Source organism: Sceloporus undulatus, chromosome 1 (assembly GCF_019175285.1).
Source record: "Sceloporus undulatus isolate JIND9_A2432 ecotype Alabama chromosome 1, SceUnd_v1.1, whole genome shotgun sequence".
NCBI classification, from domain to species: Eukaryota; Metazoa; Chordata; class Lepidosauria; order Squamata; family Phrynosomatidae; genus Sceloporus; species Sceloporus undulatus.
The window spans coordinates 244,687,345-244,700,132 of record NC_056522.1 but is presented as its reverse complement, the minus strand read 5'-3'; the positions used below and the strand labels follow the sequence as shown (position 1 = coordinate 244,700,132).

At 38.4% G+C, this 12,788-nt stretch overlaps 1 protein-coding gene across 1 annotated transcript in view; it reads right to left on the bottom strand.

Annotated features, from left to right (window-relative positions):
• The window catches only part of CNTNAP5 (contactin associated protein family member 5), a 479,983-nt gene that overhangs the window by 69,616 nt on the left and 397,579 nt on the right, over positions 1–12,788 (bottom strand). The window contains exons 15-17 of the mRNA XM_042445209.1: positions 7,140–7,267; positions 5,520–5,690; positions 180–398 (exon numbers count right to left, since the gene is read on the bottom strand). Of these exons, the coding sequence (XP_042301143.1) occupies positions 180–398; positions 5,520–5,690; positions 7,140–7,267 (518 nt within the window). The remainder of the gene's footprint in view (positions 1–179; positions 399–5,519; positions 5,691–7,139; positions 7,268–12,788) is intronic.

Sequence of the window (12,788 nt, the reverse complement as noted above, 5' to 3'; positions counted from 1 at the left end):
CTTGCTAAATTCAGGTACATTCTTCTGATTTGGCTTTATTTGATGCAGTCCTGCATATTAAGATTCTCTCAAAACAAAATAGGTAACCAAAGACCTTAATTATCTGGTAACTAAAAGAAAGACAGTCTTCAACAATCACATCTGTAAAACATGAGTAAACATTTGCTGGCTATCCTTACCTACAAATAGCTGACTATTCAGCTGCAATCGGAAATGTCCTTCAGTGGGTGCTTCGACAATCTTCTTTGGAAGCTTGTCCACCTGAAGAGAAGTTTCCTTGAGATTTCTCTCAGCAAGCAAATAATGCCACTGATTATCATTCAAGGGCACTGGAGACTGGACAGTGACTTCTACTGGCCCATTGCCAACATCTACTCTGAAGGTGATCTCTTTTGGAGCTGGAAAGAATAAGGTGAGAAATATGAACATCTCTTGTCAATACTGATGAGAATTATATAAACACCCAGGATTTTTTTAACTGGGCCAAGCAACAACAATATAGCATGATTCTCATCCACTATTCTACATGAAATAGTTTGCTAATCAGAACATATGTCAAATCCTGGAACAAAAAATTAGCAAGCTTTGCTGCTACTCTCCTGGTTATTCCTTTTGTTATGAATGTAACAGATTCGTTACCCATGGAATCTATCTTGGCTAAAAGAAAAACACTAGGAGCTGTATGAGGGAAGAAAATGATTTCAGCCAGATTGAAAGGGCCACAGTGAAATTCAGGAAGGATGCTAATTGTTTCTACATTTCTCAAATTTTGAAGTAACTGAGATGAAGTTATGATGGCCTTGAAAATATGTATGGCTAGTGGAGAAAGGAAACAAAAAGAATCTCAAAGTCATTGCAGGAGTCTGGCCTAGGGGGGAAAAAACCTAAAGCACATGAAGATTGGGCGGGGGGATTAAAAAAGGACCTGTTATGATAACATAGTTGACTGCATCATATCACAAAACCAGTTTAGAGTAAGAGAGGAGGCATCACCCTCATCCTGATATGGCACCGTAAAAACATCACTGGGTTGCATTACATGAAAAAAGGTATACTAATAGTCATGAGACAATGTGCATCCTGCCATCAAAAGCTTTAATTTAGAATGCATTTCAGAGAAATAAAATAATCAGCAAAGAGTGGTCTCAATCCCATTAGTTAATTCCAACTAGAGTAAACACATTGAATCAGTTGTTAGGTGAAGAGTTAACATGGACCCACTACTTGCAGTTCCTTGCCCAGCTTCACTGACTGGTGGAAGGTAGTGAAAACCTCCTCTTCCTTGTGCCCCAATGAGAAGCTGAATGGACCTCCTCCACCCCATCTGGGTGCTGGCTTTTAAGGTGGACTGGAGAAGGATTAGCCTAGGAGACCTTACTTACTTACTTACACATATGTAACTTGGTTGCCGATGTTGACTATCAGTGCTTATTTCTTAATAAAACCTCTGACTATTAATTGTCCATTGCAAGAATGACTTTTAACTGGGGTGGGTTGTATTTTTTTTTATCATCTTGGTTATGTTTTGACTACTCTTTCCACTGTGGTAAATTAAAGTTTTCATATAAGTGTTTATTTAATTTTTAACTTTGTATTATGTATTGTTTAATCTATATTTTGCTTTAACTTATATTGTAAGCTACCTTGGGTGCCATAACAGGAGAAAGACAGAAAATAAATAAATAAATAAATAAATGTTAAAATCATGCAGAAAAACAGTTTAGTCAATAGGAAAATGTATATGTTTCAAAAATGTATATGTACAAAAATGTGTGCAGTATTTTTAAATAAAAGTGTAGAAAATGAAGAACTTCCCTTGAGAGAAAAAAATAACCCTTGAAACCTGAACCAAATCATGAGAGAATGGATGAGAAATTTTGTCATCTTTAGCTATGCAGTGACTTCATTATGTCAATTCAGAATAAGAGTAGTTATTCCTACCTTTCAAGGAAAAAAATGCTGAAAGGAAGGGAGATGTTTGTGAAAAATTAATATGCTTGCAAAAAGTGCATCCCATTTTATCCAAGTCCCTGATTCTCTTGATAGATTAATATTAAATGACAGTCTCAAACTGAATTGTATATTTTCAAAGATTAGACTGACTTGTTGAGACATCATAGGCAATCATTTGGGATAAGAAATTATTCAAAATTAGACAGCTTTCAAATGATGTGAAGATTTAATATCAGTTTAAATCTGTTATTAAAATAAACTAAGTCTGTGCTTTTAAAAGTCCCTCTTCAATTCTCCTGTTTTTTTTTAAAAAAAACATTTTTTTAGTTTGACTAAAGCCAGGAAGATCTTTTCCCTAACTATTTAAGTGAAGCCAGCTCCAGCTATGAAGATTGCTACAATATGATTATCAGAGAGATTATTGTGCTGCTTAAATCACTGCCATGCCAGAACCTGCACAACTCAGCTTTGGAAGAACTGAGCAAACAAAAGGGTTATACATCTCACACATATCTCACACAAAGCACAAAGGTTACATATCTCTGGTATTCTGAGTAAAATGAATCAGAAAGTCATAAAAAGTAAGCTAAGAGAAGATGTATTCTGGTAAAGAAATGAGAAACTAATTTTTTACATTTTATTTTGGAGGTTCATGGAAAGAAACATAAATCCAGAACCCACATCCAGATCCTATTTCTCTTTTTATCAATTACAAAACAGTATACAAATGTCTTACGAATGCTTATTTTCAATTATATATTTTCTGGGGTATTTTGACTCAGGCCCTGTGCAAACAGGCAGGAAGGGGCAGCAAGAGACCGCTCCTTTCTGCCCCGGACCGGTGTCACGGCAAACTCACACCACAGCACCGATCCAGCCTCTGCAGAGCACACAAAGGAGACGTTTTCTAACGGCTCCTTTTTGTGCCTGCAAAGAGATACCACAGCCGCTGCTGGGCAGCTTGATCATGCCCCTTTGGTGCAGCACCGTTTGGGCGCTGTGCCAAAGGGACATCATCATTGCATGCACTGTGTGAATGACTGTGCACCAAGATGGCGCCCAGGCAGCGCAGGGAGGGCTCTGAGTGTGGGGATGCTCAGCCCTCACCCCGCCTGCAGGATGGTGCTTTTTGCCTGTCTGTACGTGGCCTCAGTTGGGCCATCAAATAAGTTTGTAGACCAAGGCCTTGATATAATGATAGTGCTGGTTTGCACATTTGCTTGAGAAATCCAAATAAGTCAGTTCATATTAAAAAGTGAACCAAACAAAATTTCTCTCCCTTCCCTTTATCTATAGCCTCCAATGTATTCTGCTCAACCCCTAATTCTTCCTCCAACCCTAAGGAGCAAGCTTCAATAGATTTGCCACTGTGGCAATGCTTGATTTTTTGCTCATTTGGCTCTGGATGGCTGTATCACAGCCATCATTTTGTGACTTGATGTCATGACATGTCACTTCCTTTTGCTTCATCAGTTATTTAGGGGTTCTTGCCTTTTTGCTTTTTCAGAATGGACAGCTCCTTAAAACAGCATACAATAGCCATGCAAAGGTTTTTTTTTTTTTAACATCTTGAAAATATGTTTTTTTGGTCACAACATAATGGTTTTCACCAATTACTTGGGGTGGTGGTCATGTGGGAGCCTATGACAGGTCTGTGGAAGTCACAATGCCTGCACTAGTCATGTCCCCATGTGGGACACACAATTTGCATCATTGGATTAATTCATAACCATTCTCCCATGAAATTTGAGTTCACACTAATGGCTCAGAGAATTGTCTATCTAAGGCCTGAAACACACAGGCCAAATAAAGTGGTTTCCGGATGCTTTGAGGGGGTGGCGTTTAAATGATGCAGGCCCCCAAAGCATCCAGAAGCTGTGCCAAGCTGAGAAAAGCCAGACCTTTCAAGAGCAGATTAAATCCACTCCTGTTGGCAGCCTGCTTGGGACAGAGGCAGTGGCCTGCTTCAGGTGTGAGCCATGGGGTGACCATGGTCCCTGTCTGATTGCGGGCGGAGTGGCCTCTGGCCACTCCTTCTGGGCCATGTGCTTCAGGCCTCACTCTTCCTTCTGCAGTCTCTTCTGTCATCTCGTACGTAAGCCACTCATTTCAGTAAGTTCAGGTATGCCAAATTTTACATCCAAAAAGGTAACAAATGCACCCACAGTAACTGAGCTTTTTACATGTAAAATAGGGCCTCCTGTCTTCAAAATTAGTTTGACCCAACAAGTTCCCCAAAAGATATCCAATGAAATGTCTAGCAGCATGTCTGCTCCATTTTATAACAGCCGAATCCTTTGTTTTATTTTTTCAAAGTGTATTAAAACTCTTGTCTTGACAGACTGCATTATTTTGTTATCATTTCATGTCAAGGCCTTGCTTTTGAAAAAAATAAAATAAAATAAAATAATAGCCCTTGAGAATGAAATACAGCATACTGAAGTGTCAACCAAACAGAACTTTGATGTGCAATTAATACTAAACCATACCTCATTACCTAGTGATAATGCACCATGGCATTTACCATGGGTTTAATGAATCAAAAGGCCTTGGGGGCTTTATTTTATTAAATTTTATGTTGAAATTATTATAACCATATTATGAAATGATAGCATTTCATTCCCCGTTTGTTCACCCTGATGGAATATGGAACAGAAGGACCTTATTTCACTTTAAAGCCACAACATGATCCAACTTTCATTAATAGACTAACCTAGCAGAATAAAAGATGAGTTAAACCTACTAGTTGGGTTCTCTTTCCCTCTTTATATGCTGGGCAGTAATTGCAATTCAAGCCCAGAATGAGTCTGTGTGATTGACATACTTCACACAAAAAATGAGTCTGTGCATATTTTTGATCTCTTATTTCATGCTTCTTTGCATGTCAACTGCTTTCCAATGACATATTGCATAAATACAATTAACAGGAGCTAACATCATCTAATATCAAGAGGGGCAAGCAATTGGTAACTGATATAATACAATATCATGGAAAGCAGCCATTCGGTGTTCTACTCCAGATGGCAAATGGCAAGAACACAACAGAGCTGCCACTGAGTTAATTAAATTTTCTTCTGTTCACTACATATATTTTATTTTAATTTATTAAAATATTTATATCTAACTTTATATCCATGAGTGTCATACCAGATGAAAGGTTTAAATGATTTAGCATAATTTAAATAAAAATATATGGAAGTACTTAACAAAATAAGTTAAAACAATTAAAATCAAGCATATGTATGAAATGGATAAAATGAGTAGACCCTAAAAGGCTTTAATAAAAATCTGCATTTGAACTTGGTGCTAAAATTAAGCCAATGGTGGTGGTAATTTGGCCTCTGATGTGAGGGCATTTCCCAACTGGGGTACCAAATTTTCACAAAATGTATTACTCCCACCTGGGACAGAAACATTTGAAGCTTTATGTACATTCATATGAAGACACACAGAAAGATACCAGCACTGCCATAGTACAGATACTAAATCAACAGCTGTATACCCCCTCTCTCTGATCAGATCACTAGAATGAACAATATGCCAACATTTTCAGTGTGCACACTCACAGCTTATTTCAATTCGGATGAAGTCTTTCATTCCTAAATTTTCCAAGAAGACCCCTGATGTTACTGCAGTTTTGAAGAAGAAGGAAATATCTGCAGTGAACTCCGCATGAAAGGTGGGGAAGAGAAGGTACGAGGACTCAGTGATGAATGAAGCTGAATTCCAGAACTGTCCTGCAAATAGCAACAACCTTCCCTATAGTTAATCCTAAAACAGATAATGAAAGAAGTTGCAAAGGCACATCTTTTTAGCAGTCCACAAACAGAAATCTTGGGATCATGATTGATGGTTTGATGTAAATGTCAGATTGGTGTGTGTGGTTGTGAGAGTTATGCAGAGGTGCATAATAATTATTCATAGTATGGAGAGAAAAAATGTTTTTCTTACGTTCTCGCAATTCTAAAACCCAGGGTAATCTCACGAAGCTCAACGGTGGGCAATTCAGAACAAATAAGAGAAAATACTTCACACTGTGCATAGTTAGACAGTAGTAACCACTACCATGAGATATAATGACAGTTATCACTTTAAGTGATTTTAGTAAATAATTAGAGACATTCTAGAAACATTGGAATCTAAGGCTGTGACATGGTAGTCATTGTGATAGCTACATTTTCCATCCAGTATGAGAGGCTACATGTCTCTTATTTATGTATTTTACTTTATTTCATTGATATGCCACTTTACTCCCTGAGTGGGAACCAAAGTGTCTTCCAAAGAGAATCAGTTAAAAAATCTGAACACTAAAATTTTAAAAATAGTTAGGAATCTATATATCAAACAATTGGAAATCATTTATTGGAAGTCATACAGTGGACCCTTGTTATACGCTGGGGTTTGGTTCCAAGAGCCACCGTGTATAACAAAATCCGTGTATGCTCAAGTCCCATTAAATATAATGACACAGCAAAATGGTGTCCCTAATAAAAAATGGAAAATCAAGGTAAATTTATACTTTTTTGGAACATTTTCAAACCGTGTATGCTTGAATCCGTGTATAAAAAATCCGTGTATAAGAAGGGCCGACTGTACAAAAGTTTTTAAAAATCTAAATAAGAACCTTCCCTGCTTACCAGTAAAAGCCTGCTTAAACAAAAATTCCCGGTGGAGAAAGGAAATCAGGAAGGAAGCCAGATTAGTTTCTTGTGGGAAGATGTTTCAGAGGGTGGGAGCAGCCACTGAGAAGGCTCTGTCTTATATCCTCACCATGCAAGCCTGTGATGGTGGTGGGACGAAAAGAAAGCCTTCCCTTGAAGATTTTAGATCTCATAATCTTTTAATACCAGTTGCTGGGGAACACAGCTAGAAGGGTTGTATACTGCAATCATTGGGATTCCCATAGGCCTATCATGGTAAGAAAATGCTCAAAGAGATGGACCTTCAGTCTTACCAGTGAGGCTTGGCTTATATTCTTAACTCCAACACCTACTTTATTTGAAAATATATCACAAAACCATTCTTCTTCTTTTTAAATAAATGCCCAGAAACAAATCAGACACTGAAATTATATTAAGGATCTTATGCTCAGTAGAACAAGCAGTAGGATGAATGAGTGTGTGTCTAGACACACATAGTTTTTGTGCAGCCTGTGCATAAGGTAACTGAAAAGTGCTGATACTCACTATCTCCATAGCAACGCAAAGGTCCAATTCTCCAGGCAGCTTCAGAATTAGGTCTGTTTGTATCAGTGATGACAATCTGGTTTACAGGCAAGTGTTCTTTGAAGGAAAGGAAGCCAGTATCATTGGTCCTGAATAGATAGACAGATATAAATACACATATAGAAAAGACAATTGGATTAACTGTTGAAACCCCAAACATTTATCTTTGTAGGAAAAAACCCAACAATAAATAGATACATTTATTTTACTATCAATTCAATTTCTTAAACTGCACCCACTATCTCCAAAGTGCATGCAGGTTAAAATCCTGTTGCTTATTTATTTCAAACATTTTGGGCCTTTGGAACATATCTTATTCACATCTCTTCTACAGAAAGGATGTTCCATTAACAGAGAGGAACGTCTGAAAAAAAAAGAAAGAAACCCTTTCCATTGTGGGTATGAACCGTATCTTTGATTGAGGCACAGAAAGAAAGAAAAACATGCCTTCAGCTATTTGAATACCAAGCTGTTTTAGGCCAGGTAAAACTGCCTTGATTTGGGCTTGGGGGCAAATCAGTAGCTAGCTATTTTGTTTTAAAAAATTATTGTAATATGCATAGTATGGTTTGGCCAGCCCAGCCCAATCTCCGATAGCCACATTCTGAATCATGTGAACCTTGTGGGTGATCTTCAAGGGCAACTCAGGTAATGTCTAATTAAGACAATGAAAAGAACTGTAAGGAGTTAAAGCATCAGTGGAATAACCACTATGCTCTGCTAATGTCCTCTCTGCTCCTTTTCTGTGCAAACCAGGAAGGCAACATATTCATGAACCAGATTTGGACATGGGATCTCTATAGCTGATGGCTTGTGTTTGGTGTTCCAGGGAAGAACTTCCAATTGTGAACATTGGAGGAACAGCAGTAAGCTGTGGCAGCTTATTCTTATTAACTACTGTGAATATATAGTTGCACATAGGAAGGAAAATCCTGAAGGAAATGCAATGCCATGTCACACACCAAAAAGTGATAAGTAAGAATTTCCTGCCACTGTGACAATCTTTGTTAGGGCTAGAATTCAAAAGCCAGGGAGCTTGTAACCATGTATATGTACCAGTTCTGACAGCACAGGGTGAATATGTTATGGGGTTTCCTCAGGAGAGAAAAGACAACCGAGTGTCATTTTTCAGGAACCAGATGCCACTTGAGTGGTGATGGTACAAGTCATTGTGCTTCTTGTTCACAGTTAGTCCAAGACAGTTAGGGTGTAGCTACACTGCAGAATTAAAGCAGTTTGAGACCAATTCAATGGCCATGTCACTATCCTACAGAATCCTGGGATTTTAAGTTTCGTGTGGTATTCAGTCTGGTCTGTCAGCACTCTAGTGTTTCATAGGATCCTGTAGGATAGAGTTGTAGTAGTTAAAGTGGTGTCAAACTGCTTTAATCTTGCAGAGTGACTATACCTTAAGTTGCCTAAGGAGAGTGGTCCATTGTGTAGAGACTTAAGTTCAAAAGGAATGGGGACGATGAAGTAAAATTTCTGACAGTAACTTTCCTTGTTCCTTGTAGCAAAACAAACATACAAACAAAAAACACTCATATTAAACTAAATAAGTAACAATTTGCTGCCTTGCCCCAATACCATGGACATCTTCCTCACTCTGACTAATGGTAGAGTCGATCCTGTTGTTGTTACTGAAGTGATAGTAACAGAACTGGTCTGTAACACATCTGAAATTCTGAGAAGCTGAGATTCAAACCATGTTCTCCGTACGCATAACTCAACATTGTCCAGAGATATAAACATTGAAATTAATGTAGACTTCACATCACAGCCTTTAACATGCTGTACCAGCTGAATCTTTCAAATGATTTTCAAGGGTAGCCAAAGAGATTAGTCCAACTTTGAAGGTTGCTGATGTAGGGCTTTTCTGTGAAACCAATTGAAGCATGTCCAAATAGCATATTTTGTGCACACTCCTTGTGAGAATCTCTTTCAATGACTGTTGCACGTAATAGCATATCCACATATAAAAAATGACAGGTGAGAAGTAAATGCAGGAATATAGTTTTGCTCTCTTTATAAGTATCTGTATACTTGAAGGAATCTCTGCACTTGTACTGTACATTCCATAGCAGGAAATGGGAAGTGCTTATTATTTCAATATAAAACATAATGACAAAAATAAATCATTAACACAAACATGGCCTGTTACAGACTGCCAAAATAAAGCTGCTTCGGGTCTATTTGGAGGTATGCTATTTAAATGATGGATGGGTCCTAAGAGTCCGGAGGTCGCGCCAAAGCCACACTCCATTCCTAAGCACTGGAGTGCAGCTTTTGGTGCATCTTCCGGATTCTTAGGACCCATGCATCATTTAAATAGCATATCTCCAAAGAGACCCGAAGCAGCTTTATTTTGGCAGTCTGTAACAGGCCATAATGAGCTAATGCTGAGTGAGGACTTTGCATGTTGGACTTTGCTCCATTTACACAATGGCTGTGGTGCTGGTAGACACAAAAGCCTCCAAACAGTGTTTGGGAAAACTTCTTTGGGGTTATAGCTTTCATGCTTGTTGCAGGATTTTGGAAGCCAGAGTCCAAAAAGTAATTTTTCTAAGGTCTGTTTCCAAAAACATAATGTTTCTTTAAAAAAATCAAAAGGCTCTCAGCATGGTAGTTTGTGGTGCTTCACTGGCTTCTTCATTAGGCAAGATATTACAAACCAAACAGGAGGGGGGGGGGGGGAATGCAATGAGGAAGAAGCCAGGGAAGCTTTGAAAGCTTGCAACATGTATATCGTGCATTTTCATTGGCCAATACATCAATATATCTTGATATATCAAGATATCAGTTTTGGGTGGATTTTTGACTGAATTTGCTAAATGGCCAACATGGCTACCCCTGGATGTTTTCTGGATTTTAAGATACCACATTAAAGCTGCAACAGTGGAATCATAAAGAGCCAGTGGACTGGGACCTTCATATTTGAGATTTCAACTTCCAAAAAGGTAAACTTTTCCCCCCTTAAGTTTGGCTTGGCTTGGCTTGGCTTTACCTCAACACTACCCAAAGTTTTCCTGATGCAAAAGCATAAAGGCTTCTTGAGAAATCCAGTGCCATCTGCCTAACAAAGAGGCCTGTGGCCTCACAAGAATGGAGACATATTGGATTGCAAAGGAAGTGTCTTTGTTGTGATGCAAAGTGATGTTAAATTTCCCGGACTTTGAAAATCTCCCAGTTGCCATATGGTCAGAAGGAGGAGGGACTAGTCTGTAAGATATGACCCTCCATACCATCTTAACTAAGAAGAGGAACATCAAAGTGCAGGCCTATGACTAACATCTTCAATTTCTTTCTTCTGTTTGGTTTGTAACACCCTGCTTAATGAAGAAGCTAGTGAAGCTTGGAAAGCTTGCAACATGTATATTGTGCATTTTGGTTGGCTAACAAAGATATCACTGTTTGGTAGATTTTTGACTAGATATACTGTATGGCCAGCACAGCTACCCCTGGATGTTATATTTGGGGGGGGGGTGCAATTTGGTAGCAGAAAACTGACTTGTCTAGTTTTACCTAGATTGCTGCATCACGTACTTTCACATCATATTCCCAATGAGCACGTCCATAAATATGGATACTCACAGGGGAATATATATAAATGATATGGAAATTAGCCAGCCTGCAGGACGTAACTCATAACATGTATTGAATGTGGCCCATTAGTTCAGATTTGCATCAAGTAAGTGAATGAAATGATACACCATAGCATAGTTAGGAGACAAATAAGAAGCTATATAACAGTTTTGTCATGTGTAATAAATGAGTTGAGAGGGATGAATCTTCCCACTCCCCAATTGTACTGTATTCCAGGATCCTGTACTATTAGAGAAGTTGGCCATTAATCTATGAAGAATATTCAAAATTTCTCATCCCCAACAGATGGTAGGATAGAAGTGTCATTAAATATCATTTTGTCCCTTATGGTACCCTATTTTCAACTTTTACATTAATGAAACCTCTAGTGGATAGGTGAGCTCAGTGGCATAAATATATAATGAAACCTGTGATAGATAAAGTATACTTAGAAAAATGTGCTATCAGTATATGTCTACAGTGAGGTAAATGGGAAACAAGCCAATGAAATTTAACTTCAGATCCAGTAAATTTGAGACTAGAAGTAATGTAAATTAAAAATGCAATGGGATAGTAGCTTAATTAATTTCTATCATCATGCAGTAATCAAATATCCTTTAAAGAAGTTCAACCACCAAGACTGTAAGGTACTGCAGGCAATAATGTAATGACAGTGATGTTGGAAGATCACCACATTAAGGACATTCTTAATGCAGCTCAATAAATCTTCTTGTTTAATAATCCTTCTGTCTCTCTACTTGCGATCTCTTTTAGAGGGCTATCCAAAGAAGCTATGCCATATAGGGATTGTGCAAATTTCAATATTTCCAAATTGAATACTAGCAGATATTCTTGTTCTTGATTAGAATAGATGCCTTAGCTATCAAGACATATTTGTTGTTGTATGCCTTCAAGTCATTTTTAACTTATGGCAACTCTAAGGCACATCATGAGATTTTCCAGGCAAGATTTGTTCAGAGAGGGTTCACTATGGCCTTCTTTTGAGTGGGCAAATCACCCATCGAGTTTCCATGTGTGGAAATTTAAACCCTAGGTTCCAGAGTCATATTTCAGTGCTCAAACCATTACACCACACGGGTTCTCTGACTGAAAAAAAAGTAAACCCCTTCAAGTTTCTGTTGTTTGTTGTCTTGTATTTTAGAAATCCTGGTTAAAGAAATAGGAGCTGCACCAGATGTGACCCAGGTATAAGCCAACACCCAGAAGAGGGAGCTTGTAGCACTTTGCTTCAGCTGAAGGACATCCCTTCCTCCCCTCTGCTACAATCTGGATCTCAAAGGAAGGTTGCACTGCCACCACAAATTAATGTTAGTGTACTTGGGGAATGTAGCTATCTTACCATTTTCAGCAAATCACATGTCATGTTTCAAGTTTCTGCACATTCAAACTATGGGGGGGATCTTGGCTAGATTTTGATTGACACAGGCTGTCTTGGTATGGTAAGATAGGCAGCTGAGGATTCTTCAGAGACCTCCAACTGAGACATTCTTCTAACACCTCAAGTTCTTTGTTTTCTTGGTGGGGTGGGGGTGGGGTGTGTGCTTTCTCTACAACTTGCTTAAGAAGCATCTGTGTAAAACTAGCATCTTTCCAATTTTTTGTATGTTGATGTTGTGTGTCTTCAAGTCATTTTGATCTTATGGCATCCCTAAAGTGTACCTATCATGGTTTTTTTTTTTTTTTTTTTTTTTTGGCAAGATTTGTTCAGAGGATGTTTGCCATTTGCTTCCTCAAGTCTGAGAGAGTGTGACTTGCTCAAAGTCACTCAAATCAGTGGGTTTTATGGCTGAGCTGAGAACTGAATCTCAGTCCAGTGCTCAAACCACTTCACCATATTGGCTCTCAGCACACAGAGAAAGCAATCTCTAAAGGAGAGGCTGCTTGATCTGAAAGATGCAAACAGCCTTCCCAGTGCTACTATTTCTTCATAGTCCAAGAAAGAACTCAGCATTTCACATAGGTGTGTCATTGCACAAAAATACATAGACAGTCTCCAATACTGGCCAA